The 27,119-nt window shown below is 45.2% G+C and overlaps 2 protein-coding genes across 6 annotated transcripts in view; one reads left to right on the top strand and one right to left on the bottom strand.

Annotated features, from left to right (window-relative positions):
- PIGL (phosphatidylinositol glycan anchor biosynthesis class L) overlaps window positions 1-27,119 on the bottom strand; it is a 65,652-nt gene that overhangs the window by 31,998 nt on the left and 6,535 nt on the right. For all 5 annotated transcript variants that reach the window (XM_082602820.1, XM_082602823.1, XM_082602822.1 and 2 more), the window contains exon 2: window positions 22,086-22,185. In XM_082602820.1, the coding sequence (XP_082458946.1) occupies window positions 22,086-22,185 (100 nt within the window). The remainder of the gene's footprint in view (window positions 1-22,085; window positions 22,186-27,119) is intronic.
- On the top strand, window positions 19,512-20,596 carry LOC309792868 (non-histone chromosomal protein HMG-14-like). Its single transcript, XM_082602825.1, has one exon. The coding sequence runs from the start codon at window positions 19,605-19,607 to the stop codon at window positions 19,908-19,910; it is 306 nt and encodes a 101-aa protein (XP_082458951.1). The 5' UTR covers window positions 19,512-19,604; the 3' UTR covers window positions 19,911-20,596.

Here is a 27,119-nt window from a genome sequence, read left to right as displayed (position 1 = left end):
AGGCTGTGAGGGAGACCGAGAAGGAGCGGCTGGAGTTGCCTGATGGCTCTGGACGGACACTAACGTGTACCCGACATTCCCGGAACTGAGGGTGACGAGGTGCGGTCACGAGCACGGAGAGTACAGGGCCCGACGGTTCATGAAATGGTAGTAGGCTGGGGGCCACCCAAATCCGTGGGAATGCACACGAGCATCCTCCCTGCAAAGGATTCCAGCAGCTGTGAGAAGGGCCTGGTGAGACTAACGGCTGGCCGGGAGCAACTGAGTAAGTGTCAGGGCTGACTCCAAAGCTGTGGCTGACCTGCAGGGGCTCCTGAGGACCCCAACAGACAGGCCGGGAGGTGAACTAGACATGAGACTTTGACCGATGGGTTCTGATGGAGCCCAAGTGGGTTCTTACTCTAACTCAACAAAGTTAATGTTAATCGCGGGGACTTCCCCGGGGGCCGGTGGTTAGGGCTCCGCGCTTCCACTCGGGGGCCCGGGTTCCAGCCCTGGGCGGGGAGCTAAGATCCCACAAGCCGCGAGGTGTGGCCAAAAATAAAAAAACAACAACAGAAACCCCCCCAAACAAAAAAACCCAACACAGGGACTTCCCTGGTGGCGCAGTGGTGAAGAAACCGCCTGCCAATGCAGGGGACACAGGTTTGAGCCCTGGTCCGGGAAGATCCTACATGCCGCGGAGCAACCAAGCCCGTGCGCCACAACTACTGAGCCTGCGCTCTAGAGCCCACGAGCCACAACTACTGAAGCCCACGAGCCACAACTACTGAGCCTGCGCTCTAGAGCACACGAGCCACAACTACTGAAGCCCACGAGCCACAACTACTGAACCTGCGCTCTAGAGCTGCCGTGCCACAACTACCGAAGCCCGTGCACCTAGAGCCCTTGCTGTGCAACAAGAGAAGCCATTGCAACGAGAAGCCCATGCACCACAACGAAGAGCAGCCCCAGCTCGCCACAACTAGAGAAAGCCTGTGCGCAGCAACAAAGACCCAACGCAGCCAAAAATAAATAAATAATAAATAAATAAAATAAATTTAAAAAAATAGCTAAAACATGTCTCAAAAGAAAAAAAAAGTGTCAAAATCTACCTTGTCAAAAAATGAGTTCAGGACTTCCCTGGTGGTCCGGTGGGTTAGACTCCACGCTTCCAATGCAGGGAGCCCAGGTTGGATCCGTGGTTGGAGAACTAGATCCTGCATGCATGCTGCAACTAAGAAGTTTGCATGCCGCAACTAAAGACCCCACGTGCTGCAACGAGAATCACGTGTGCCACAATTAAGACCCGGTGCAGCCAAATTAATAAAGTAAACATTTTTAAGAAATGAGTTCAAAATGAACTGTTGTTCTGCATCAGAGTTTTCCAGCTGAGGCCCACAAATCCCTAGATGTCTGTAGCCAAATTCTCAGGGCTCCAGGAGTTCTTAGAAAAAGGAATTTTTACTGAGATAACAAACTAGAAAAATTGTGATTATCTCATTGACAAGAAAGCGGATATGTTCATGTGATTTTAGCGCTTGTATTTACGTGTCTGAGATCACATGTGTATTCCCAAAGTGCCTAAGATACTTTTCAAAAAAGGACTCAAATAATACATATGAGCTAAACATAAACAGAAAACTAAGTTAGGAAGAAAAAAGGATCCATGCACCACTCAAGATTAACGAACCCTGCCCCACAGCACTGTGGGTGGAAAACCACCCCATGTTCTCTAGGCAATAAAGGCTAATCTCTCTGTACCAAGCCCTCCTTCCCCAGTCTTGTGGGACCCTTAGCCCCTCTCCTGTGGGGTTACCATGGACCCAGGCAGCACCGTTTAGTGGGTCGCACCCCAGGAGCAGGTGGGACCTAGAATTAACAACGTGAAGATACATTTTGGACTCGATTGCAAAGGGCCTGCGGTGAATTCCCGCACCTGTGTGCGCATCAGGCTCCAGTCTTTCCCTCGGCGATGCTGTGGTTTCCAGACCTGTGTGCTGGACTCTGCCCTGGTTCACCTCTGTTTCTTTACTAAGAGTGGAGCCAGCCCACTTGGTCAGGGCCTCGTGAGGGTCTGGTGAGGTCACATGATAAAAACAAGTGCCTTGTTTCCTGTCCTAGATGCTGGCTGTGGTCTGGCTCCAAACAAGAAGGTCAACTCAGAATCACCCCGGGCCACTTGCCTGACTCTGACGCCCCTGTTAGCTCGACACTTGCTGTGGTGTCACACCCACTAGACTGGGCCTCCTTGGAGACAGACACTAGTCCAGTTCAAGTACGTTCGCCCCGTCCTCAGACTGCTATAATCTGATGGCTGATGGGCTGGCCTGTGCTGTTGAGGTCCCTGCCCCTCCGGTAGACATGCCTGTCCGATGTGACAACACGGAGGGGAGGGGGGCGCAGTGGGGGCTGAATTTAGCTGTAATGGGAATAAGTTAATACAATGTATAGAAGATCCTCTGTTGGGAAGTGCAGTGAAATGAACAGATAGGTGAATGAAAATTGAAAAGTTAGAGATACACACAAATGTGCTAAAGGATACCTTGGGGCTTGAGGCCATCCTAAATGGTCCCGCTGAACTTGCAGGCAGATCTCGACTCCATGCATCCACTGAGAAGGCACAGTCCTTTGATGCAATAAGCCTCATTTTATGCCTTTGATGTAATAAGCCTCATTTTTTGCCTTACAGGGCGGCCCTAAACACGGACAGAATTAGCACCTAAAACGTGTAAAATTTCTCTTCTAAAGATGAGTTTAAAATGAACTGCTGTTGTGCAGTGAGGTTTCTGATGAGGCCTGCAGAGAATTCTGGCCTCCTCTTCCCTCGGCCTCACATCTGAATTGCTCATCCTGACCCATTTCTTTTTTTTTAAATATTATTTATTTATTTAGTTTTGGCTGTGTTGGGTCTTCGTTGCTGCACGCGGACTTTCTATAGTTGCGGTGAACAGGGGCTACTCTTCGTTGTGGTGCGTGAGCTTCTCATTGCGGTGGCTTCTCTTGTTGCGGAGCATGGGCTCTAGGTCGCGGGCTTCAGTAGTTGCGGCTCGCGGGCTCTAGAGTGCAGGCTCAGTAGTTGTGGCGCAAGGGCTTGCGGTGCGTGGGCTTCTCATTGCGGTGGCTTCTCTTGTTGCAGAGCACGGGCTCTAGGTGCACAGGCTTCAGTAGTTGCGGCACGTGGGCTCAGTAGTTGTGGCTTGCGGGCTCAGTAGTTGTGGCTCGTGGGGTCTAGAGTGCAGGCTCAGTAGTTGTGGCGCATGGGCTTGTGGTGCGTGGGCTTCTCATTGTGGTGGCTTCTCTTGTTGCAGAGCACGGGCTCTAGGTGCACGGGCTTCAGTAGTTGCGGCACTCGGGCTCAGCAGTTGTGGCTCGTGAGCTCAGTAGTTATGGCTCGTGGGATCAGTAGTTGTGGCACACGGGCTTAGTTGCTCCGCGGCATGTGGGATCTTCCCGGACCAGGGATCGAACCCGTGACCCCTGCGTTGGCAGGTGGACTCTTAACCACTGTGCCACCAGGGAAGTCCTGTGACCCGTTTCTTATACCACATTCCAACCCCCTCGCCTCTGGCCTCACTCTTGATCTCCTATTTCTGGCCTTGTCCTTTCAGCCTCGACCCCTGACACTGTCTTTCTGGCAATCCCCCTGGTTCCCAACTGGCCAGGGCTTGGGGTGTCCATCTGTGATGGGCAACTTGGGAACACATTAGATGAGCACCTTTCCTGCCGAAGCCCTGGAAGCCCTGCTGATCGGGGGCTCTGCTCCCTGCCCTGTGAGTGCCCAGGTCATCGAGGGAGGCCATCGCCTCTTTACTAGCTGGGCAACCTGGAGACACCGCCCTCGCCCAGAAACCCCAGCCGTGGCTCTGACACCCCCGCCCCAACACATTTCCAACGGCTCCGTTTAGTGGTAGGGCAAAAGGGAAAATTCAGGCCCTCGAAAAATATTTGTTTTCCCTTTTTAGGCAGAGTGACATTTTTGGTGTCCAGTCTGACAGGGATGCTGGAAAGACGGGTCACTTAGTGGAGGTGACACATACACACCTGGGAGACCCTCTGGCCTCCCCTCTCTTACCTTTCACAGCCAGGTGGTCACCAAGTCCTTGAGATGCTGCCTCTGTAGCAGCACTAGGCACCGTCCCCTCTCTCCGTCTTCTCCGCCACTGCTGTATTTCTGACTCGTGTGTCACCTGATTATGCTGACTGGTCCCACGGTGGTCCCAAGTCTGGACCACCCCTCACAACGCTGCTCTCTGCAGTGTTGCCAGAGAGCTTTCTAAGATGCAGATCAGATCAAGTCGTTGCTTCCAAGCTTTCCGTAGTTTTCAGAAACTGCTGAACTCCCCTGACCTCCGCCTGGTGTGCGCTCGTCGTGATCCGCACCCGCCCTGCTCTGCGCTGCCCTCGGTTCGTTGGGATTCTCTCCGAGACTGTGAGCTCCTGAGGGCGAGGGCCTGGCTTTTCCTTTCGCATTCCCAGGGCCCAGCATTTGAGATCCGGCATATGTTCAGTAAGTGAAGGCTAAATGAATAAAACACATTTCAGAGATCGATAAAGAAACACACTGAGGGGCATCCCTGGCGGTCCTGTGGTTAGGACACTGCGCTTCCACCGCAGGGGGTACAAGTTCGATCCCTGGCCAGGGAACTAAGATCCCACATGCTGTGGGGTGCGGCCAAAAAAAAAAAAAAAGAAAAGGAAAAGAAACACGCTGAAGCCCAAGTGTCTCTCACGAGCTCTCAGACCTCGCTTCCTCCTGACTCCTGTGTCAGCCTGGACCAGCAGGCCCCGGTGCTTCGTGAACGGCCTCCCTCACAAGTGCAGAGGTGCACCAACCCCAAGAACACAGGCTTAGGGGGAGCGCGGGCAATGCGAAAAGAGCTGGGGACCAACCCTGCAGCAGGTGTAGGTGACGGCCCGAAGTGGCCGGGAAGGAAGGAGGCGGGGGACAGCTGGGGCTGGTACTGCTCTCGACGCCAGAGTAGTGTCCAGAGGTGTGGGGGATCAGCATGCACCAGGGCTGCTGAGAGGTCAGGAGAGTGGGACTGAAAAGTGCCCCACCGATTGCACAATTAGAAAGTTACTGTGACCCTGACAAAGAGGGCTTTCAATGGCAGAAGGGAGGGAGGGCAGGGAGCCAGATGTGACTGCGCAGGGGGATGAGTGAGAGACGAGGATGGGATGGGGGACAGGTAATACTTGATTATACGGAAGAGAGAGAAGCGGGCAGGGGTGGGATGGGAGACAGTTCAGTGGAGGGTTTTTTTGTTTGTTTATTTGAATGATGCAAGAATCTTGAACAAACAGACATGGAAAGTAGCCAAAACAGTGAAATAAGAACAAACAGAAGCAAATGAAAATTTCCACTGAAGCTCCTTATGGGTGTAACAAACTGTGGCAAAGGTCAGGATTACTGACGAGATATCAGTGGCAAGGCTGTAAATAGCAGGTGTCCAGGTGTCTCCTGGCCGACCTGGCAGCTGGTTCTAGGAAACAGACCGTTGGTTACTCTCCTCTCTAAATTCTGGGAGCTTATTTCACAGGTAAGGCAATGCAGTGAGCAGCAATCTCTGGCTAAGGATAAAAGCCAGGAGACAAGCAGGCGCAGGTAGGGAAGTGGTGAAATCGACCTCAAATGAGATGGAAGGGAACGGCCTTTGGGCTTGGGGTGGCCAAGATGAGGCACCAGCCAAAACTCGAATTTCAGACAAGCAGTGAATAATTTTAAAATATAATTATGTCCTATGTGATATTTTGGACATACGGAGATTAAAAAAAAAGATTGTTTACCTAAAACTCAAATTTAACTGGGCCTCTTGTCCTTTATCTGGCAACCCTGTTTAGGATACATACCTTTCTGCAGTATAACATTATGTTTTTTGAATCACAAAATGTTAGTTGTGAAAAAAAGACCCCAGAGATGATCTCACTCCACATCCTTATCTTATTTAAGAGAAGGACGAGGATCAGGACACAGATCTGCCTGCCTGCCATCACCTTGCTGGACAGAAGCAGGGAGCTGGGGCCAGGCCATACGGTCCCCAGGGCCGTCAGAGAAGAGGAATGCCCAGGAGACATCATGAAATTCTCTAAGAGGCCTTATTATAAAATTAATTTTATTATTAAAAAAGGAACATGCCATCTATTCTATGACATCTCTCAGAGCCCTTGAGGAAGAAGGTGCATTGTTAAATGAAATGATCACATATAACATATCCCAGTCACAAAAAGGCTGAGAGATAATAGTTTACACTGGATACACTGGACATGAGTCCAAGGTTATGTCTGCTTCAGTCTCCGTGGGCAACGGCTTGCATGTTTGTAGGTAGGTGACCGATAACCATCTAATGAAAAAAATGCCACGTCAGTTCATCTCAGGTTGGATCTAGTAATTTGAAACTACTTGTGGGATCACAGAGGATCAGTCCAGGAAACCAGCCTCAAAATAAGAACCTGGGCAGGATAACGAAGACCAGGGCAGGGGTCCGATTTATGCAAGTGGGAGGATGAAGAGTGTCGGCGAGGCTGGCATCTGATGAACATCTTAAGAGTGTAGCCCGGTGCTGAGCAAACCCCCACCAGGACCTGGACTCAGCTCTGTAAAGACTGACGAATGAAATACAAGATGGGGAAGACAGTCTTGGTTCAAATACTTGAGAGACGCAGTGACTCATTCTTTAAAACAAATCTGTGGCTTCCTGTGTCTGACCAGAAGCTCAGGGCTAGACAGCAGCCTAAGTGCCTTGGCCATGCTCCACAGCCTTTCACCTGGTTTTGACTCCCCAGATCCCATCTCCTGGCTCTGCCCGTGCAGCCCCTCCGGACCCCCTGGGACTTGGATTCCTACATGTTTCTGGCTCTGTGAGTGTGTCTGGCCCTGGAATCTGACGGTCCCTGCCCTGACTTCTGCTCCTAAAGGATGCCGTTCCAGCCCACCTGGAGGCTGAGGGGTTAAAAGTGCCCACATGGTCATCTGATGATCCCATGCTGTAGCTGCTCTACACACTTCTTCGGGGTGGCTTAATAAGAGTAATGAGAGACATTCTGATTCTTCTTCAGCTCAGCTAGGACCAATGGAAGAGGTGTCTCTATGCCTTACCTTTTCCTCTGGAAAACAGTGATTTCCAAAGTTAAGGAAGACACTGGATTGGAGGGTGACAAGGAGAAAGGGATGGCAGAGAAAGAGTAAATCTGCAGGACAGTTTGCTGAAAAGTAAAGGAACTTCATTCTCATCTGTTGGGCAGAAGGAAGCTGAGATGGGGGAGGGCCTCTCCTCAAGGAGCTGCATCCAAGGACCAATGTTAGTTGTTTCCGTGGTCTTGTAAGGAGTGACTGAGGTCAGAGCTAAGGCTGTGTTATCGGTATGCGGGGTCAGGGGACAGCATACTTTGGGCTACACACAGAGGTCTCCCCAGGAATGCCAGTGACTGGAGATTCTGGTATTTTCTTCCTCACTCTTGCAGTCCTTTCTGCTCTTGAATCCCTACCAGGAGCCTGCTCCCATGCCCGAACTCCACGCAAAAAGACCAAATAATGCCCCCTCCCAGGCGACTGGGGCCAGGCTTGCCCACTCCACTTCTCTCTCATGGGAATTTGGACCTGCAGCTCAGACACAGCAGCCCAGAGGTTCCCAAACATTACTGTGCCTTAGGATCATCTGGGGAGTCTGTAAAAAATGCAGAATCCGGATCCCTCACCCCACTAGAGTCAAGAGCATTACAGTAGAGCCTAGGTACCTGCATTTTCACAAGCACCACAGGTAATTCTGCTGCACCAGGCCTACAGATCAATCCCTGTATTTTATGAAATACCATTCCACTTAGTCTGTTTGGATGGAGGGGGGCCATGCAAAGCCAGGGCCATGTAGGCCATAAGCACAGACCAAAGCAGAGGGGAGACCATGTGGCCCTGGTGTGCTTTGGGTAAGTTACTTAACCTCTCTGTTTCTTCATTTTGAAAATGGAGTAATAACAGTATCCACCTCATAGGACTGAGAAGTAAACAAGTTAATATATTTAAAGCATGCAGAATAGCACTGGATACAGAGTGGGGATGTGTCAGCTATTATTATTATAAAGCTGCTGATCCTGTTTCCCTGGAAAAGGAAGAAACGGGGGAAAGGAAGTGGCAGCAGAAAGGGATGGCTTGGGGGAGAGAGGGCTTCGCTGGACACTGGCGTCTTGCACTCCGCCTGCATGACACACCACTCCCCTGGTGTTCACACCGCACGGCTTGGGGCCTCTGACACTTTTGGGTTTTCCACCTGTAATGCTCCCCTGCTGCTTCTCCACCAGCCTGCCTTTTACACATTCGTGACTCGGCTCAGGTCACTAGAACAGCCACATCTTTAGGAAGACCTGCCCCACATCTCCGGTCAGGTGGAGCAGCGCTCCCTGGAGACCTTCGTCTGCCCCTGCCCTGTGCTCTATCTCTGCTCTCACCGTGGCACTCGTCTTCTCCCTAGCCTCGGGGCTCCTTGAGGGGTGACTCTGTTTCGCTTACCAGTCCGGTTCCGGCTGTCAGCCCAGGCCAGGTGTGGAGCCAGGCAGAGGGGAGCCTGGGATACCTGCTCTACTGTGGCTGGTCCTGCACAAGCCTCCACTACCCCCAGATGCACTCAGTGGGCTGGTGAGGGTATTGAGTCTGAACTTGGTGGTCAGAGAAAGACTAATAGCCAAATCAGAAACCACAAGTTCATTCCTAAGACCTCAACGCCAAAGACTTGTAATATGACTATATCCAAAAATAATTCAAAGATTTAGGAGATTCATGAACTTGGTTTCTACCACCTCCTTGGAAAAAAAAAAAAAAAAAAAAAGGAAGGGACGAATATTCATTGAGCAGTTATACTTGCCAGGCTTTGGGTTCCGGATTTAGTTCAAATAAGGGGCGTGTGAGGCAAGCAGCGCCCCTACTGTGTAGCTATGAAGCCATGATTTTTTAAAAATATATATTTTATTTATTTATTTATTTATTTGGCTGCACTGGGTCTTAGTTGTGTCATGTGAACTCTTAGTTGCAGCATGCACGTGGGATCTAGTTCTCCGACCAGGGATAGAACCCAGGCCCCCTGCATTGGGAGTGCAGAGTCTTAACCACTGGACCGCCAGGGAAGTCCCCAAAGCCATGATTTCTAACACGCGGCTGTCAGCTGCCCAGCACTACCTGGCACAAAAGACGAAGTAATGGAAGACCCTCAGGTCTTATCCTGGAGGTGGACAGGAAGCCCACACTGCAGACACTGGTGTATAGTTTAATACTGTTTTACTCTATGTATCACGCCAGTGTGAGCAGCCATGGAGATTTATTTCACGAGGTTAATGATGTTTCTGGCAAGGCCACGGGACAGTTTTATTAGTCAAATAAATTATGATACAAGTATCCCATGGAATAGTACGCAGTACTGAAAAATGAACTATATTTGTGCTTGTATGTAAATATATATTTGTGAAGTATTGAAGGTATGGAAGTTTACACATCAAGAGGTTAACAGTGGTTTCTTCTGAGGAGAGAAGTGTATGGAAGGAGACATTCATTTTTTTCACTTGATATATTTTTGTACTGTTTGTTTTTACAATGAACATTATAAATGTTCTATTATTAAATGTTACTATTATTTTCATAACAGCTTGGTTGAGATATAATTCACATGCTATGCAATTCACTCACTTGAAGTGCACAATTCAATGTGTTTTTGTTTCTAGTATGTTAACAGAGTCGTACAGCCATCACTGCAGTCCATTTTAGGACATTTTCATCACCTCAAAAAAATAAACCCCATTATGAGCCCCTCCACACTCCCCTCTCCTCCCCACTCCTGGCAGCCACTAATCTACTTTCTGTCTCCATGGATTTGCCTGTTCTGGGTGTTTCGGATAAACGGACTCATACACTATGTGGCTGTTTGTTATCTGGCTTCTTTTTAGGTTCATCCACACTGTAGCATGTATCAGTGCTTCACTCCTTTTTGCGGTTGAAGAATAATCCACTGTGTGGATAGACCACATTTTGTTTGCCCATTCATCAGCTGATGGGAATTTGAGTTGTTTCTAACTTTTGACTACTGTGTACAGTGCTGCTATGAACATTCACGTACACGTTTTTGTTTGAATGTCTGTTTTCAATTCTTTTAGGTCTTTACTTTGGAATAGAATTGCTGGGTAATGGTAATTCTGTATTTAAGTTTTTGAGGAACTGCCAAACTGTTTTACATGATGACTGAACTATTTTACAAACCCACCAGTGCATGAGGATTCCAATTTCTCTGAATCCTGGCCTACACTTGGTATTTCCCTTTTAATTTTATTTTTAAAAAATGGTCAGCCTAGTCGGTGTGAAGTAGTGTCCCACAGTGGTTTTGATTTCTATTCCTGTAATGACTAATGATGTTGAACATCTTTTCCTATGCTTATTGGCCATTTGTATATCTTCTTTGGAGAAATAGCTATTCAAGTCCTTTATATATTATTTTATCTGTTATGTATACTATACTATATATAGTATATAAGGTATATTACATTTATATCTATCTACCTATCTATCTATATCTGGATATTAATCCCTTATCAGATATATGATTTGCAAATATTTTCTCTCATTCTGTGAGTTGTCTCTTCACTCTCTTGATAGTATGCATCAGGCAGTAAAGTTTTTAATTTTGATGATGAAGTCTATTTTTTCTTTTGTTGGTTGTATATGCTTTTGGTGTCATATCTAAGAGGGCTTTGCCTAACCCAGGCTCATGAAGATTTGCTCCTATATTTTCTTTCAAGAGTTTTATAGTTTTAGCTCTTACATTTAGGTCTTTTTGAGCTAATTTTTGGGTTTAGTGTAGGGAAGGGGTCCAAGTTTGTTCTTTCGTATGTGGATATCCATTTGTGGAAAAGAGTATTGTTGCCCCATTGAACTGTCTTAGCAGCCCTGTTGAAAACCAATTGACTGTATATATGAGGGTAACAGTATTATTAAAAAAAGAAAGAAAAAGAAAACCTAAAAAAGAATAAATCCTATAAATCCTTCCAGTACAGAAACTGGCTAGTTAAGCTGTGGCTCAGTCTTGCAGAACTAGGTCTATCTCACCATGACAGTTTTGCCAAAGTACTACCACAGCGTCTTAAGTTGCAACACATACAGGCAGCTGCAATTTTTCTTATCCCAAGGGCTCTCTGGAACATCCCACAAATGACTAAGAATTATTTCTTGGAACTTGGTGTTATGGAGAAATAATCTGAAAAACTGACCCAATAACCTTTCTTCTGGATCCTAACACTCTTTGTCTATAAGCTCTTTGTCTGTAAGACTTGTATGGTAGAGAATTAGTTGCCTCTTATCCAAAGTTTTTGGTTCCTAGTACAATTTTTGTAGATGCTATAGACTGAATATTTGTGTCCCCTCAAAATTCGTATGTTGAAACCTATTTCCCCAATGTGATGGTATTTGGAGGTGGGGCCTTTGGGAGGTGATGAGGTCATGAGGGCAGAGCCCTCATGCATGGGATTAGTGTCCTTATAATAGAGACCCCAGAGAGCTCCCTTGCCTCTTTTGCCAGGAGAGGACACAGCAAGAAGAGGGCCATCTGTGAACCAGTAAACAGGCCCTCACCAGACACCAAATCTGCTGACACTCTGATCTGGAACTTCTCAGCCTCCAGAACTGTGAGACATAAATTTCTGCTGTTTGTGAGCCACCCAATCTACGGTCTTTGGTTATTAAAAGGTCTGCTGTTTAGTTTCTTACATCCCTATTCAGCTTTCTGATGCAAGGACCCCAGCACGTCACAATGGACACAGTCTACCGTGGATGTCGTGCAATGTACAAGTGCTTAGTAAAATGGAAAGCACTTAAGAGTATGTCAGCTATATTGCCAAGGTGAGCACATAAACCTCCATTTGTAGAAGAACAACCATATCTAAACATGTCCTGCTCTGCACCGGATAAGATCTAGGTGCTTGAGGTAAAGCCGCCGTCTCATCCAGTCATTGTACGTATAAGAAAAGAGAAGCCCAGAGAGGGGACATTATTTGCCAAAGGGAACACAGCCAGTTTGTGGTAGAGCTACAACCTGAAGCCCCATTTCATGACCCCTGGACCAGAGCTCTTTCCGTCATACTGTACTTCCCTCATTTTCTTTTCTCTGGTCTTGATTTCCTCTTACTCATTCTCCCTTCAACTGCTAGCAGGACTCCGTTTAAGTGGAAATATGGACTTCCACTTACAGTTCCAGTAACATTTCCACTTCACTCTCTTCCCTCAAACTCCATCGAAAACAACAAAAGGAATAACAGTTATAGAGCATCGACTTTGATGAAGCAAAAAACCCCCCACCATATCAGAAAATCAGAAAACATAAACATACCCGCCTAATACTGTAAGATCTGCCCCAGAAAGAGGGGCATACAGCTGGCCAGCAGATGCTCTACCTTGTATCTGCTTTTAGCAGGATTTGAAAGTCCCTCAAAATCAAGCCTCACCATCCTCAGAGGCACCAGTACTCTTTGATTAGCACTGTGAGAACCAGAGATAATAATGGTCAAGAAGAAGCACACTTTGAAGGAGAATCATGTTGATAAGCTATTTCTGGTGCTGTGACATCATGTCTCCTTGCCCCAGGAGAGCACCAAAAGGCGAATAAGAAAAAACGCAGGGGCTTCCCTGGTGGCGCAGTGGTTAAGAATCCGCCTGCCAATGCAGGGGACACGGGTTTGAGCCCTGGTCCGGGAAGATCCCACATGCCGCGGAGCAGCTAAGCCCGTGCGCCACAGCTACTGAGCCCACGTGCCACAACTACTGAAGCCCGCGTGCCTAGAGCCCATGCTCCACAACAAGAGAAGCCACCGCAATGTGAAGCCCTCGCACCACAACAAAGAGTAGCCCCCGCTCGCCGCAACTAGAGAAAGCCCGTGTGCAGCAATGAGGACCCAACGCAGCCAAAAATCAATAAATAAAATGAATTAAAAAAAAGAAAATGCACGAAAAATATAGGTGCCTCCACGGTAAAGGAAAGAGAATATCTGAAGAGCTGCAGCTGAAGACAATAACACTCAGTAGAAGTTTCAGATGGCCTAACCACTGGACCGCCAGGGAATTCCCAGAAATAATATATTTTAAAATAAATCTAATGAAACTTTTGGTTTACAAGTAATGTATGCTCACTATCAAAACTATGGAAAATACAGAAAAGTGTAAAGAAAGTATATACTGCTTTTTAAACTCAACATTATATTATGAACATCTTCCTGGGTTATTAACTGTGCAGAGAAAACTCTGAATTGTGGTTTAATGTTCTGGACCGTGGCTATATAATTAATTGCCTACTGCTAAATTAGGTTGCTACCAACTTTTTGCTATTATGAAGAGTGCTGTAATGAATATCACAATACACAGTCACCTTGAATCCTATTTTTGTGGTATATTTGCAGCCTCTTTCAAGGAGTAGAATCAGCCACAAATACATGCTTTGTTAAGCCCACCCTCCCTGGTCCCACTCTACTTCTATACTGACTTATGTGACTTGAAGACCAGTCATGTGACTTAAAGACCCAGCCTCCCTTCAGCTCCCAGAATAACCCGCCTTTGAAGTAGCAGGGAAGCGGCTTTCCACGTTCACACAGTAGCTCCGTATCAGCTCTGTCCACTTCGGTCTCCTCCCCTGGTTCCTTTTCTAGGAAACATTCCTGTCCTTCGCGCCCTTTGGGAGGACAGGAGCCCTGCCCTGCTCTTGCCAACTGGGACTGGAGCTGTGCCCTTGCCCTGTGCCCAGGCACTTCTTTGTGTATTTGGAGAAAGCCTGCGTGGAGCTTTGTTTTCCTCTCTTACAGTGAGAGGATGCTTGGTCAGATCTACTTTGGCAGTCGGCATACGGTCTTTTCCGGTTTTTGGAGGGGGAAGGCTCTTACTGGGTCTTGAGAGAGAGAGAGGGGGTTTAATTACAAACATGACCCCAACAGTCCCAGACTCTCTGCTTTGTGGCTTCTCTTTCACTGTATGATTTGCGTGGATTTATTGGAAAACACAAAGACTTCCAGGAACTGCTAGCAAGCCAGGTTCATTTACGTTTCATACTAGGTACTGGATTCTGTTTCCTTGTTCAGCTCAAATTAGTCTGTCAAAGTCTTGGGCTTGTTAATGCCGGAATGATGTTAAGACAAGCACTGGGAATGAGATTTTCATGATGCTGAACCCTTAGGACAGTGGAGCCAAGCTTATAGAATGGCAAAATCAAGAGATGTAGAAAAATTCTTCCAAACCAAAGTACTCACTTAGGACTTTCCAGAAGGTTAAAAATAACTACGCAAGTCAGGGATCAAGACTGTTTCACTTAATTAAAAAGTGAAAACAGTTTCACTGAAGTCTCAGAAATTGGTTTGCTAATCACCATTTCTGGGTAAATGAAGAAAAAGTGAGGAAGGGGGTTGGGATGCTTCGGTATCATCTAAGTTCTCAAGACCACACATTTACGTGCTGCCACAGGAAGAAAGCTTCTGGTATAAGCGGAGTCATTCATTTATTCAACAATCATGAACTGAGCAACTACTATGTGTCAAGGGTTAAGACAGAGGTTGCGGATACAGGAATAAAAGATACAGAGGGGCTTATGGCGCATTAAAAAATTAGTGTATGTGCTAAGATAGAACAGGACAATGAGAATATAACCAAAGTGCCTAAGAAAATCTGGGCAAATCAGGGATGGTGCTGCAGAGTCTAAGGTAATCTTGAGCTGGGGTTTGAAGGATGAAGAGGTGTTTGCTAGAGGGCCAGGGTGTGGGGTGCTGGGAAGAGAGGAAGTGTGTGGAAGAGGGCCAGGCACATGCATGGGTGTGGGTGCAGAGGAAAGCATGGTGTGTTTGCGGCCCAGCTTACATACGAGGACACAGGTTGGGGCGCTGGGAGCCCTCCCTGTTTTGGTTGTGGGAGTAGCTGTGACGTGGCGTCGCAGGTGCAGGACGACGGGAGCAGGGATCAGACCACCATCAGCTCTGAGACCCTGGAAGTTTTTCCCAGCAGTTGGTCATTGGGCCCGAAGCATTTTAATGGGCCTGGGTTATAACCGGAGGGTCTGCTTTGTTTTATTCTGTCACAATCAGGCCCCCCTTGAACCCCGCATTTCCAGCCAGAGCCCTTTGGAGCAGCTTATCTGACCCTGTGCCCTCTCATCCTCCAGAATGAGGCCCATGAGACAAGCACAGTGTTTATAAAAAGGCTTAAAAGCATTATTATCTTTTCAAGAATTCTATTCTATGTTTTGAACTTATCAAATCAAATATTATCAAAACGTACACAGAATTATTTCTAATTTAGCCTTCACTTGTAGGGATAGAAGCTGAGTACAGAGGGAAGAATGTTTTATTACTTAAGTGGAGTAGTCTTTAAAAATTATAATACATCAATATAACCGTTTCATTGTGCTTCACTTTATTGCGCTTCAGAGATGCTGCATTTTTTAATAAATTGAAGGTTTGTGGCAACCGTGTGACAGCAAGTCTATTGGCGCCACTTTTCTAACAGCATTTGTGCTCTTCATGTCTCTGTGTCACATTTCAGTAATTCTTGTAACATTTCAAGCTTTTTCATTATTATCATCATATTTGTTATGGTGATCGATGATCAATCATCTTTGATGTTATTATTACAACTCGCTGAAGGCTCAGATGATATCTATTTTTTAATTCAGCTGTGTATGTTGTCTTTTTAGACATAAAGCTACTGCATACTTAATATGCTAGAGTGTCGACGTAACTTTTATATGCACTGGGAAACCAAAACGTTCCTGTGACTTGCTTTATCTTTTTTTTTTTTTTTTTTTTTTGCGGTACGTGGGCCTCTCACTGTTGTGGCCTCTCCCGTTGTGGAGCACAGGCTCTGGACGCGCAGGCTCAGCGGCCATGGCTCACGAGCCCAGTCGCTCCACGGCACGTGGGATCTTCCCAGACCGGGGCACGAACCTGTGTCCCCTGCATTGGCAGGCGGACTCTCAACCACTGCGCCACCAGGGAAGCCCCTGTGACTTGCTTTATTGTGATATTCGCTTTATTGCAGTGGGCTGGACCCCAACCTGTGATATGTCTGAGGTCTGCTTGTACTGTTTTTTGTTTTTGTTTTTTACATCTTTATTGGAGTATAATTGCTTTACAGTGTTGTGTTAGTTTCTGCTGTACAACCAAGTGAATCAGCCATATGTATACATATATCCATCCCCATATCCCCTCCCTCTTGAGCCTCCCTCCCACCCTCTCTATCCCAGTCCTCTGTGTCATCACAAAGCACCGAGCTGATCTCCCGGGGCTATGCAGCAGCTTCCCACTAGCCGTCCATTTCACATTTGGTCGTGTGTATATGTCAGTGCTACTCTCTCACTTCATCCCAGCCTACCCTTCCCCACCGTGTCCTCAAGTCCGTTCTCTACTAACGAGTCTGGTATATGTTCTTTTAGAAATTATCTATGTGTACAGAAATGTGTGTTTACTTTTTGTTTTGTTTTGAAATGTAAATGAAATAATGCTATGGACTCTTCCTAATATATTAAGAAGCACAAAAGCAACAAATGAATACTAAATCTGTAGGTTGCATTTCCCAATCACATTCAATTCCCAAGTATCCTGGAGAGGGTCTCTAAGCCCCTTCTAGGCCTGAACCTTGGCACAATGAACGTTTCTGCAAACTCAGCAGTGGTGACTGTCAGGCCAACACCTATTACCCGGCTCCTGGACTTTGAACTGTTCTTCTCTTTCTTCAGCATCTAGCACAGCACCTTTCCCAGTCCAGGCGCTTAATATGCATCTGTTAATAACATGCAGTTAAATATCATATGATTCATTAAATTAGCAGAACCCACAGATATTAAGGAACTAGGTAAAATTATGCAAAGTATCCATTTGGTTGTCTGATTACTGAGATGCCTTCTCGTCTTGAGACCTGAACTTTTTTCCCTCTTTAAGGGGTTGGATAAGGGTTTACTTTTTTTTTTTTTTTTTGCTGTACGCGGGCGTCTCACCGCTGCGGCCTCTCCTGTTGATGCGCAGGCTCAGTGGCCATGGCTCACGGGCCCAGCCGCTCCGCGGCATGCGGGATCCTCCCGGACCAGGGCATGAACCTGCGTTCCCTGCATTGGCAGGCGGACTCCCAACCACTGCGCCACCAGGGAAGCCCAAGGGTTTACTTTTTAAAAAAATATTTATTTAGTCTCATAGGCTCTTAGTTGCAGCAGGCGGGCTCCTTAGTTGCAGCACGTGGGCTCCTTAGTTGTGTCATGCAAACTATTAATTGTGGCATGCATGTGGGATCTAGTTCCCTGACCAGGGATCAAACCCAGGCCCACTGCATTGGAAGCACGGAGTCTTATCCACTGTGCCACCAGTGAAGTCCCCGGATAAGGGTTTACTTGACTGAGCTCCTCTAGCTAAAGGTCTCCCTGAAATCCAGCCACGAAGTTCAGAACGATGTCAGAAAGCACACAACATCAACCAAATGTTCTCTTAAACACACATTGGTCTTTCAAATACACTAACAGAGTGGTGACCTACTTTCTCACAGAAAGTCAGGAATCAATTCTGTCTTCCTTTCTGCTTTCGAATCCTAGCACTGACTGCCATTTGTTAAATGTCTGGCCTCAGATGAGTCTCTTAAGCTTTAGCTTCTTCATCTGAAACTAAAAAAGGATAATAAAGACCTATCTTTATACAGTTAGTGGAAGAATTAAATGAGATGACCTTTGTGAAATTGTGAGTCCTTCATGGAGTTGACAAAGCACAATGACCAGAGAGCCTCAGCTGGAATGCCAGCTTTACCACATATTAGCTGGATGACCCCGGGCAAATGACTCAACCTCTCACTAGGCCTGTTTCTTATCTATAACATGGAAGAAGTAATTGGATTATTTTGAAGGTTTTAAGATCACATATTTAGTATGGTCTTTGGCACTGACAATAACAGTTTAATATACATTTACCATTATTATTCCGAGTGTAGGTCCTCCATAAAACTTTTTTTTTTCTCTTTCTCCCCTTCATTCTTCTCTTTGACCCACCTAAATAACCCAAAGCAAGATTCCAAAGCTCTGCTTTTTCTGGGTTAGGAAATGAGAAGCTGAAAGACTAAAAGTTGCATGCTGCTAGGGACTGAATTATATCCTCCCAAAATTCATGTGTTGAAGCCCTAATCCACAATGTGACTGTATTTGGAGATGGGGTCTTTAGGAGGTAATTAAGGTTAAGTGAGGTCATAATGGTGGGACCCTAACCCTATAAGACTGGTGGTCTTATAAGAAGAGGAAGAGAGAAACTTCTCTCTCCCTGCTACATGTGAGCAGTGAGGAGATGGCCATCTGCACACCAAGAAGCAAACTCTCTCCAGAAATCGACCCTGCTGCACCTTGATCTTATACTTCCAGCCTCCAGAGCTGTGAGAAAAAAATACATTTCTGGGGACTTCCCTGGTGGCACAGTGGTTAAGACTCTGTGCTCCCAATGCAGGGGTCCCAGGCTTGATCCCTGGTCAGGGAATTAGATCCTGTGTGCATGCTGCAACTAAGAGTTTGCATGCTACAACTAAGGAGCCCGCCTGCTGCAACTAAGGAGCCCACGTGCCACAACTAAAACCCAGCGCCACCAAATAAATAAATATTAAAAAAAAAAAAACTTATCTTGTTTAAGCCACCCAGTCTCCGGTATTTTGCCATGGCAGCCTGAGCAGACTAAGATACCTGGTTTCCTCGAATCTTCAAACTGGCTTCTTGCAGTATTTATTTTTAACAAGTTTACTAACCCCCTACTGTAGCATCTTCAAAGTAGGGAATATTGCTGAAGCTGCATGATCTTTGGGATATGTAAAAATTGTAATAAATTAAGTCAGAGTAGAGTCTTCGTTTCTTATCAAAAGGATGCATGAGCCAACATGAAGAGGCCAAAGAGGAGACAACTGGAGTATCAAAGAACACAATGACTTAAACTGAAAAACCGAACACATGAACACAGGAGTTCCTAATGAAATAAAGCAGTGGCCTCCCCATCCAAGAAACAAACAAACAAACAATGGGTTACCATCGGAGGTATGTAGGGGATCAACTCCTATTCTGAAAACGGCGAATAAAGGGAAAGAATTAAGCATTTAGCCTGTCTTTTGGGATCAAAGTTCCTATCAGGATAACTAAATAGCCCCAGTTGATAAAGTTCTGCTTTATAGAAGAATATATAGCTAACACATTTGGAAAGCAGGAGACATTTAGAAAGTCGCCGTTTTGCAACTTCTAGTTAATTAAGGATTCGTGAAAGCACCGCGTGAAAGGCTGATGTGGGTCTTTACAGTGAAAGGGGCAGCCATTGCCACATGAGCTCACTAAGAGTGAGGCACACAGTACGTGTGACAGATAGTCACATGCGTGACTGAAAGTGAGACAGATAGTACATGTCCTGAAATGACGGAACAGGGAGTACATAGTGCAGCTTCTTGCCCCTGAAAGTTAGCGTTCATTTCCAGTTTGCAAGAAATATGGAGGATAGGGGAACTACTTAGGTAAAACCACAGGGAGCAGGGCGGGAGGAGCGGTAGCGGCCAGGCAGCCCAGCTTCGTGAAGGCTCTCGGCGCGCCGCGGCCCGCAGGCACCCGGCACGCGCCCGCCCCGCCGCCACGATGCCCAAAAGGAAGGTCAGCTCCGCCGAGGGGGCGGCGAAGGAGGAGCCCAAGAGGAGATCGGCGAGGTTGTCAGCTAAACCGGCTCCTGCAAAAGTGGAAACGAAGCCAAAAAAGGCGGCAGGAAAGGATAAATCTTCCGACAAAAAAGTGCAAACAAAAGGGAAAAGGGGAGCAAAGGGAAAACAGGCTGAAGTGACTAACCAAGAGACTAAAGAAGACTTACCTGCAGAAAATGGAGAAACTAAAAATGAGGAGAGCACAGCTTCTGATGAAGCAGGAGAGAAAGAAGCCAAGTCTGATTAATATCACACACCTGGTCCTATCAGTGGTCCCTGTCTCCCTTCTTGTACAATCCAGAGGAATATTTTTATCAACTATTTTGTAAATGCAAGTTTTTTAGTAGCTCTAGAAACATTTTTAAAAAGGAAGGAATCCCACCTCATCCCATTTTTTAAGTGTAAATGCTTTTTTTTAAGAGGTGAAATCATTTGCTGGTTGTTTATTTTTTGGTACAACCAGAAAATAGTGGGATATTGAATATGGGAGGCTTTGATTGTCTTGGGTGTCAGCTTAACATTCCACAGATGGAGGGTAGCTTTTACATCCTGTAATACAAAGCATACTTAATGGCAGTTTGGAGTCAGCTGTGCATTTAATGTCTTAAACACTTTAAATTACTTCTCTTCCCACGTTGTTTTTGGTAGATTGTTTCCTAAAGCAAACCACTCACCCCTTGATCTTGGCTCTCCTGGGCAGAATTTTGTGCACTCTGTAACATCTTTGGTCGTGGTAGTCCAGTTCTTCTAGTAACTGTTAATGTGCTGTGAACGATTGACAATTTGAGTATGTAGTGTATATGATATTAAATTGTGAATTAGTGGGACTTACGATGTAACAGCATATCAATATTTGAAGATATTGGTACTTGATATCCTGTGAAGGAAAATTTGCCCCCAGATTTTAAGCTGGAAAGTCACTGGAATAACTGTTGAGAAAAGAATCACAACTACATGATTTTTTTAGGGTTTTGGTACGTATGTTGAGAATTGTGTACAAATTGAAATGTCTGTGTACTGATCCTCAAAACAACCAATAAAATCTCAATTATGAAAGAAAAAAAAAAAAACCACAGGGAGCAGACAGACAAATCCTTCTGTACGACAACTGACTCAGGTTTTCAACAATCAGTGACAAGGCTGGGGGGGGGAGGGACACGCAGAATATCAACCAGGTATAATGTGTGCGCTTTGTTTACATCCTGATTTGAACAAACCAACTGTGAAAAGACATTCATTTTTGAGCTACTTGGAGTAGCTCAAAATGGACTGGGTGTTGGAGAAACCAAGGAATTGCTGTTACTATTAATTTTGTTAGATGGATAATAATGGCCGCGTGAAAAAAAAGTCTTATCTTCTTAAGAGATGTATCCCGAAGTACGTAGGGATAGAATAACCTGATGGTTGGGTTTTCTTTAAAATACTTCACACACAGGAGGGATAAATTGGGAGATTGGGATTGACACATACACACTACTATATATAAAACAGATAACTAATAAGGACCTACTGTAGAGCACGGCCATACTCTGTAACGGCCTATATGGGAAAAGAATCTAAACAAGAGTGGATACATGTATATGTATAAATGAGTCACTTTGCTGTACACCTGAAACTAACACAACAGAGTAAATCAACTATACTCCAGTAAACATTTTTAAAAAATATATAACAGCTAAGTTACAACTGCAGTTACAACTGCAAAAAAACCACAACTTCACACACAACAGATGTTATGTGGGGTTAGCATTTGGCAAAGGCTTGACAATCACTGATCTCAGATTACAGGCATGTGGGGTTTGTAATACTGTTCTTTACACTTTTTACTTTTTTTTTTTTGCCTGCGGCATACAGGATCTTAGTTCTCTGACCAGGGATCGAACCCGTGGCCCCTGCAATGGAAGTGCAGAGTCTTAACCACTGGACCGCCAGGGAAGTCCCTGAAATTTTTTTTAATAATTTTTTTTTAAAGATTCAAGAGAAGCAGCTATCTTAAGACAAAATCGGAACAGAAGTTGAAAAAATTCACTTGCACTACACTGTCACTTAAAAACAAACGTGAGGGCTTCCCTGGTGGTGCAGTGGTTGAGAGTCCGCCTGCTGATGCAGGGGACACGGGTTCGTGCCCCGGTCTGGGAAGATCCCATATGCCGCGGAGCGGCTGGGCCCGTGAGCCATGGCCGCTGAGCCTGCACGTCCGGAGCCTGTGCTCCGCAACGGGAGAGGCCACAGTAGTGAGAGGCCCGCGTACCACAAAAAAAAAACAACAAAACAAACAAAAAACAAAAACAGACGTGAAACTATGTTCTGTAGACTTCTCAAGTAAGATGTTCTTATCCACCCACATTATGTTTGTGTCTTTTGAGTGTACCACTGCATTTTTATTGCCAATGAATTTCCACTTGTTAAAAGATAAGTTTACCTGTTGTCAATAATCATCACGTTGGAAGGTGGAATCCCCAAAACATCACAGCTCTGCAAAAGTTCCTTCTTACGAGTCTCCCCTTGATTGTAGTAATTTCCTGAGGATGACAAATACACAGTTGTCGATTTCTTTATCAGTGGAGATCTGTCTGTTCACTCATTCTTTTTTTTTTTTTTTTTTTTTTTGTGGTACGCGGGCCTCTCACTGTTGTGGCCTCTCCCGTTGCGGAGCACAGGCTCTAGACGTGCAGGCTCAGCAGCCATGGCTCACGGGCCTAGCCGCTCCGTGGCATGTGCGATCTTCCCGGACCAGGGCACGAACCTGTGTCCCCTGCATCGGCAGGCGGACTCTCAACCACTGCACCACCAGGAAAGCCCTGTTCACTCATTCTTATCTCATCTTGTTCCCTATAGGATTTAAGCTACCTGAAAATTTTGTGGTGGTGATAAAAAGTTGAAGAAAACGCAAGGCTAGGGTTACTATCAGACACTCCTGTGAGAAGCAGTCTTTAGAATCACCTTTGAATTCTTCCCCATCTCTGTGTCTCTCCCTGTGTCTGTCCATCTGCCTGCCTGTCTATGTACCTTTCAGCCCCAAGCTACAGGCTTTGAGCACCTGCTTTGCAGTTAAACAGATTTAGGACTGACCCTTCTATAACCACTCAGAACAAGTCAGGTATGTGGAGACACTATTTGTTTGGGCCCTCTTATTATTTAATCTTATTTATTTTTTAAATTAAAGTATAGTTGATTTACAATGTTGTGTTAATTTCTGCTGTAGAGCAAAGTGACTCAGTTATACACATACATACATTCTTTTTTAAATATTCTTTTCTATTAAGGTTTATCACAGGATATTGAATACAGTTCCCTGTGCTGTACAGTAGGACCTTGTTGTTTATCCATCCTATATATAATAGTTTGCATCTGCTTATCCCAAACTCCCAGTTCTTCCCTCCCCCACTCCCCTTCCCCTTGGCAACCACAAGTCTGTTCTCTATGTCTGTGAGTCTGTTTCTGTTTTGTAGATAGAGTCATTTGTGCCATATTTTAGATTCCACGTATAAGTGATATCATATGGTATTTGTCTTTCTCTTTCTGACTTACTTCACTTAGTATGATAATCTCTAGGTCCATCCATGTTGCTGCAAATGGCATTATTTCATTCTTTTTTTATGGCTGAGTACTAGTCCATTGCATATATAAACCACACTGTCTTTATCCATTTATCTGTCGATGGACATTTAGGTTGTTTCCATGTCTTGGCTATTGTGAACAGTGCTGCTATGAAAATAGGGGTGCATGGATCTTCTTGAATTATAGTTTTGTCCTGGTATATGTCATTTGGTCCCCTGTAAATTGATAGTCTTCAAATATCTGTTAAGCACTTATTTAAAGAGGCTGCTATTCCTGAGTGTTACAGGAAAATAGCCTCCTTCAGAGTTTAGTAACCAGCTATCCCAGCATGTCCCTGGGGATCTGGACCACATCAGCACCCCAAATAGCTTATGAATTCTTTATTTTCCCAACACATACACTATACTTCCCAAGAATAGTTCCGTTAAGTAACTGCTCTGTATCCTTACAAATAACATACAGTGACGTTTTGGTACCACTTAAATTGCTCTTATGAGCAGTTGTCTAGCTACTGGCCCCCTTAATTCAACTCTCCAGCAGATAACTGCATGTGTGCTTTGTGCTAGTTACTTAACTTTCCTGAGCCACGGTTTCTGTACCGGTGCAGTAGGGATGATGGCCGTCTCCAAAGGCTTTCCTAAGGATTATATGATAAGACACATCTACCTAGTTAGGTGCTCAGTGTTTATCTTCTCTTTCCTTGACTGCTTTATCTTTACCTTCCCCCTCCTCCTCTCCTTTCTTCCTGAATTATAATTCTTCCTCATCATCCAAATCAAATGCCATTCCCTCTAGGAAGCCTTCTGCTATTTTCCCTGGCAAGCAATCATTTCCAGTATTCTGCTCAGAAGTATGAACTTTCCTCTGTGATCTGATTATTAATTCCTAAATGTCATTGACCTGAAAAGCCACGGTCTCATTCAACTCTGTATCATCCTGGTGTCAACACACTGCAGGCACTCCAGAGGCCCCGAGCGGAGAGTGGCTCTGCTTACTGTTCCAGAAAACTCAGAAAGAAACTCCCAAGTGAAACCTTTCAACTTTGGCAGGGGTTACTCTAGGGCTAGTTTTGAACTGTTTGAACCCAGATAGGAGACAGTCATTACATTGTATCTGATAAAAGGACTAACCCCCAAAAGACTCCAGAAAATAAATTAATTTTGTACTGTTCTCATCACAAATTTTTGAGTCAGATAGAAATTGTCAATTTTTATGATGGTCATTATATTTTAGGTTCCTCTCTCCCATTTTATCTCAAGGTTACTTATCTTTGGTGATAAGTAAATAGTCTAACGTACACTAGTGACGGGATTCCTAACCTCAGAGGCCGAGCATGTTAGACTCTGGTTATAGTTGTGAGAAACAGCTTAGAAGTGAGGCCAAGGTGTTTTTGGAGCTGGTTTTATTGCTTTGTGTTTGAACTGAGGAACGTAGAACAAGTTAGGGAGTTGAAGTCAGAGAGCATTTTCAACATTTCCATTCACTCTGGTGAACATGTAGGCACTTCAGTGGAGTAAGTGTCTGGGACCCTCCAGCAGCTCCTGACTGGCATTCTCTAGAACAGTGTCCCCTGGGTGCATGTGGGGTGCACAGGACCATCTGCTGGGATGGAGGGAAGGTTTTGGAACTTCTCCTCCTAATCTGTTTACCTTGTGCTTTATAAATGTCAACTTTCATTGTTTTAGACTGTACACATTAATTCAGTGGTCCAGCTACATAATATAATTATAAATAAATATACATATAATGGGAGTATATGCTCAAAAGCTTTTACCAGTAGGAAAATGTGACCAAAAAAAAGCTTGGAGGTCATTATTCTAGAAGGCAGAAAACAAATGGGATTAATGTAGATTTATTTATATAGAACTACATTGTGTGTGTGTGTGTGTGTGTGTGTGTGTGATAACTAATACTTAGTAATAACTAGCACACATAATGACATTTAATAGAAATTAAATTCACTTTGTAAAAGACCCACATTTACAGAGCACAATGTATAAAGGTAGACATTTGTTTTACCTTAAAAATTCATTATTTATTCTAAATAGGTAAAAAGACTTACATGGTTAAAAATACAAAGAAACAAGACCGTATAGATATTTTTTTACAAAGCTCCTCTCCCACTGCTCTAGTTACCCATTTTCCTACCCTGGAAGTTTTAATTTGTTAGAATGAGAAGTGGTTTGAGTATCAAGGTATCGTGGACCCAATACCTGGCCTTCCACTAACTTTCTGAACCTGAAGAGATTCCTTAAGTTCCTGGGTTTCAGGAATGTTAGCAAGGGTTTTCCTTGAACATGACTAAGCTAATTCTAAAATGTATTGGGAAGAAAAAAAGGTCCACATTTTCTCAACTATAAAATGGGGGAGTTTAGGTCCTGTACCACTTAGGGTCTACCCAGGAAAACAGAAACCATATCAAATATTTACATCGGTAAGAATTTAATAAAAAGAATTTGAAACGTAGCTGATGGAGGAATTGAGGGCCAAACAGGGAAGAGTGAGAGACCTAGAGTGTTAGTGATAGAGGAAGTAACTACCAACCCTAGGCTGGAGAGGTAAGAGGAGGCAATATCACTCAAGCCCGAACCGGGTTCCCCAGGAGCTGAAACCCAAAGAGCTGGCCACCTTCCATTAGAAGGTGTCCAGAGACCCAGCTGGAGAAATCACGATGTGCGTATGTGTGCGTGTGTACACACACACACACACACACACACACACACACACACACACACACGGGAAGGATCACGCCCCTCTGATGAACAATTTGAAAGATGGAAGCAGCAAGAAGGGAGGGGCCCAAGAGACTGGATTTGCGAAGATCTCTCTCTCGAGCTGAAGACAGACTGATAAATCCTGTCCAAGCCGAGTGAACGGGCATGGGGGCTCTAGAGCCACTCACCTGTTTGGTTCATTGAATACCAAGACTCTCCTAGACTCGGCCAAGGGTTTGTGACCGCGCGGGGCGCCAGTGGGGACTCTCAGAAAGAAATAGGAACGAGGAGGAAAAGGGGGCAGGGCCTGGGTTGGTCGCATACTGGGCAGTGCCCTCCATGTGCGGGCCATGTTATAAACTTTTTTTTTTTTTTGGCGGTACGCGGGCCTCTCACTGTTGTGGCCTCTCCCGTTGCGGAGCACAGGCTCCGGACGCGCAGGCTCAGCGGCCATGGCTCACGGACCCAGCCGCTCCGCGGCATATGGGATCTTCCCGGACCGGGGCACGAACCCGTGTCCCCTGCATCGGCAGGCGAACTCTCAACCACTGCGCCACCAGGGAAGCCCCATAAACATTTTGATAACATTCTTTTTTGCTATCCTTTTAGTCCTCTGGCTTTCTTGCCCAGCTTTCGATATTTTCGAGATATATATACACAGATATATTTATTTATTTATTTATTTTTACAAAATAGGGCCAGAGATATGTAACCTTTGAGTCTTGTTCTGAAGTTTCTATCACTCTCTTAAACATAATTCATATTTATCTTGTTTATTTTATTTTTTTGGCTGTGCCACGCGGCAAAAAAATCTTAGTTCGCCTACCAGGATCTTAGTTCCCCAACCAGCGATCAAACCTGTGCCCCTTGCAGTGGAAGTGCAGAGTCCTAACCACTGGATCGCCAGGGAAGTTCCCATAATTCATATTTTAAATATTACTAATTTATCCCATTCTTAATAAGATGCAGTCAATCTTAAGATCATATATTTTTAGAAATCCCAAATGTATTAGGTCAGAAAGAAAAGAGTAAAATAGATGAGACTAACACTTTTGAGCCTCGATCTAAATTTATCTCAATAAGGAAAAATTTGAATAATTATTCATGATTAAAAAGCAACAGTGAGGGACTTCCCTGGTGGCACAGTGGTTAGGAATACACCAGCCAATGCAGGGGACACA

This window comes from Mesoplodon mirus (assembly GCF_964341445.2).
Source record: "Mesoplodon mirus genome assembly, chromosome: 18".
NCBI lineage: Eukaryota > Metazoa > Chordata > Mammalia > Artiodactyla > Ziphiidae > Mesoplodon > Mesoplodon mirus.
The sequence above is the reverse complement of the archived record's forward strand: the minus strand, read 5'-3'. Positions and strand labels throughout refer to the sequence as shown.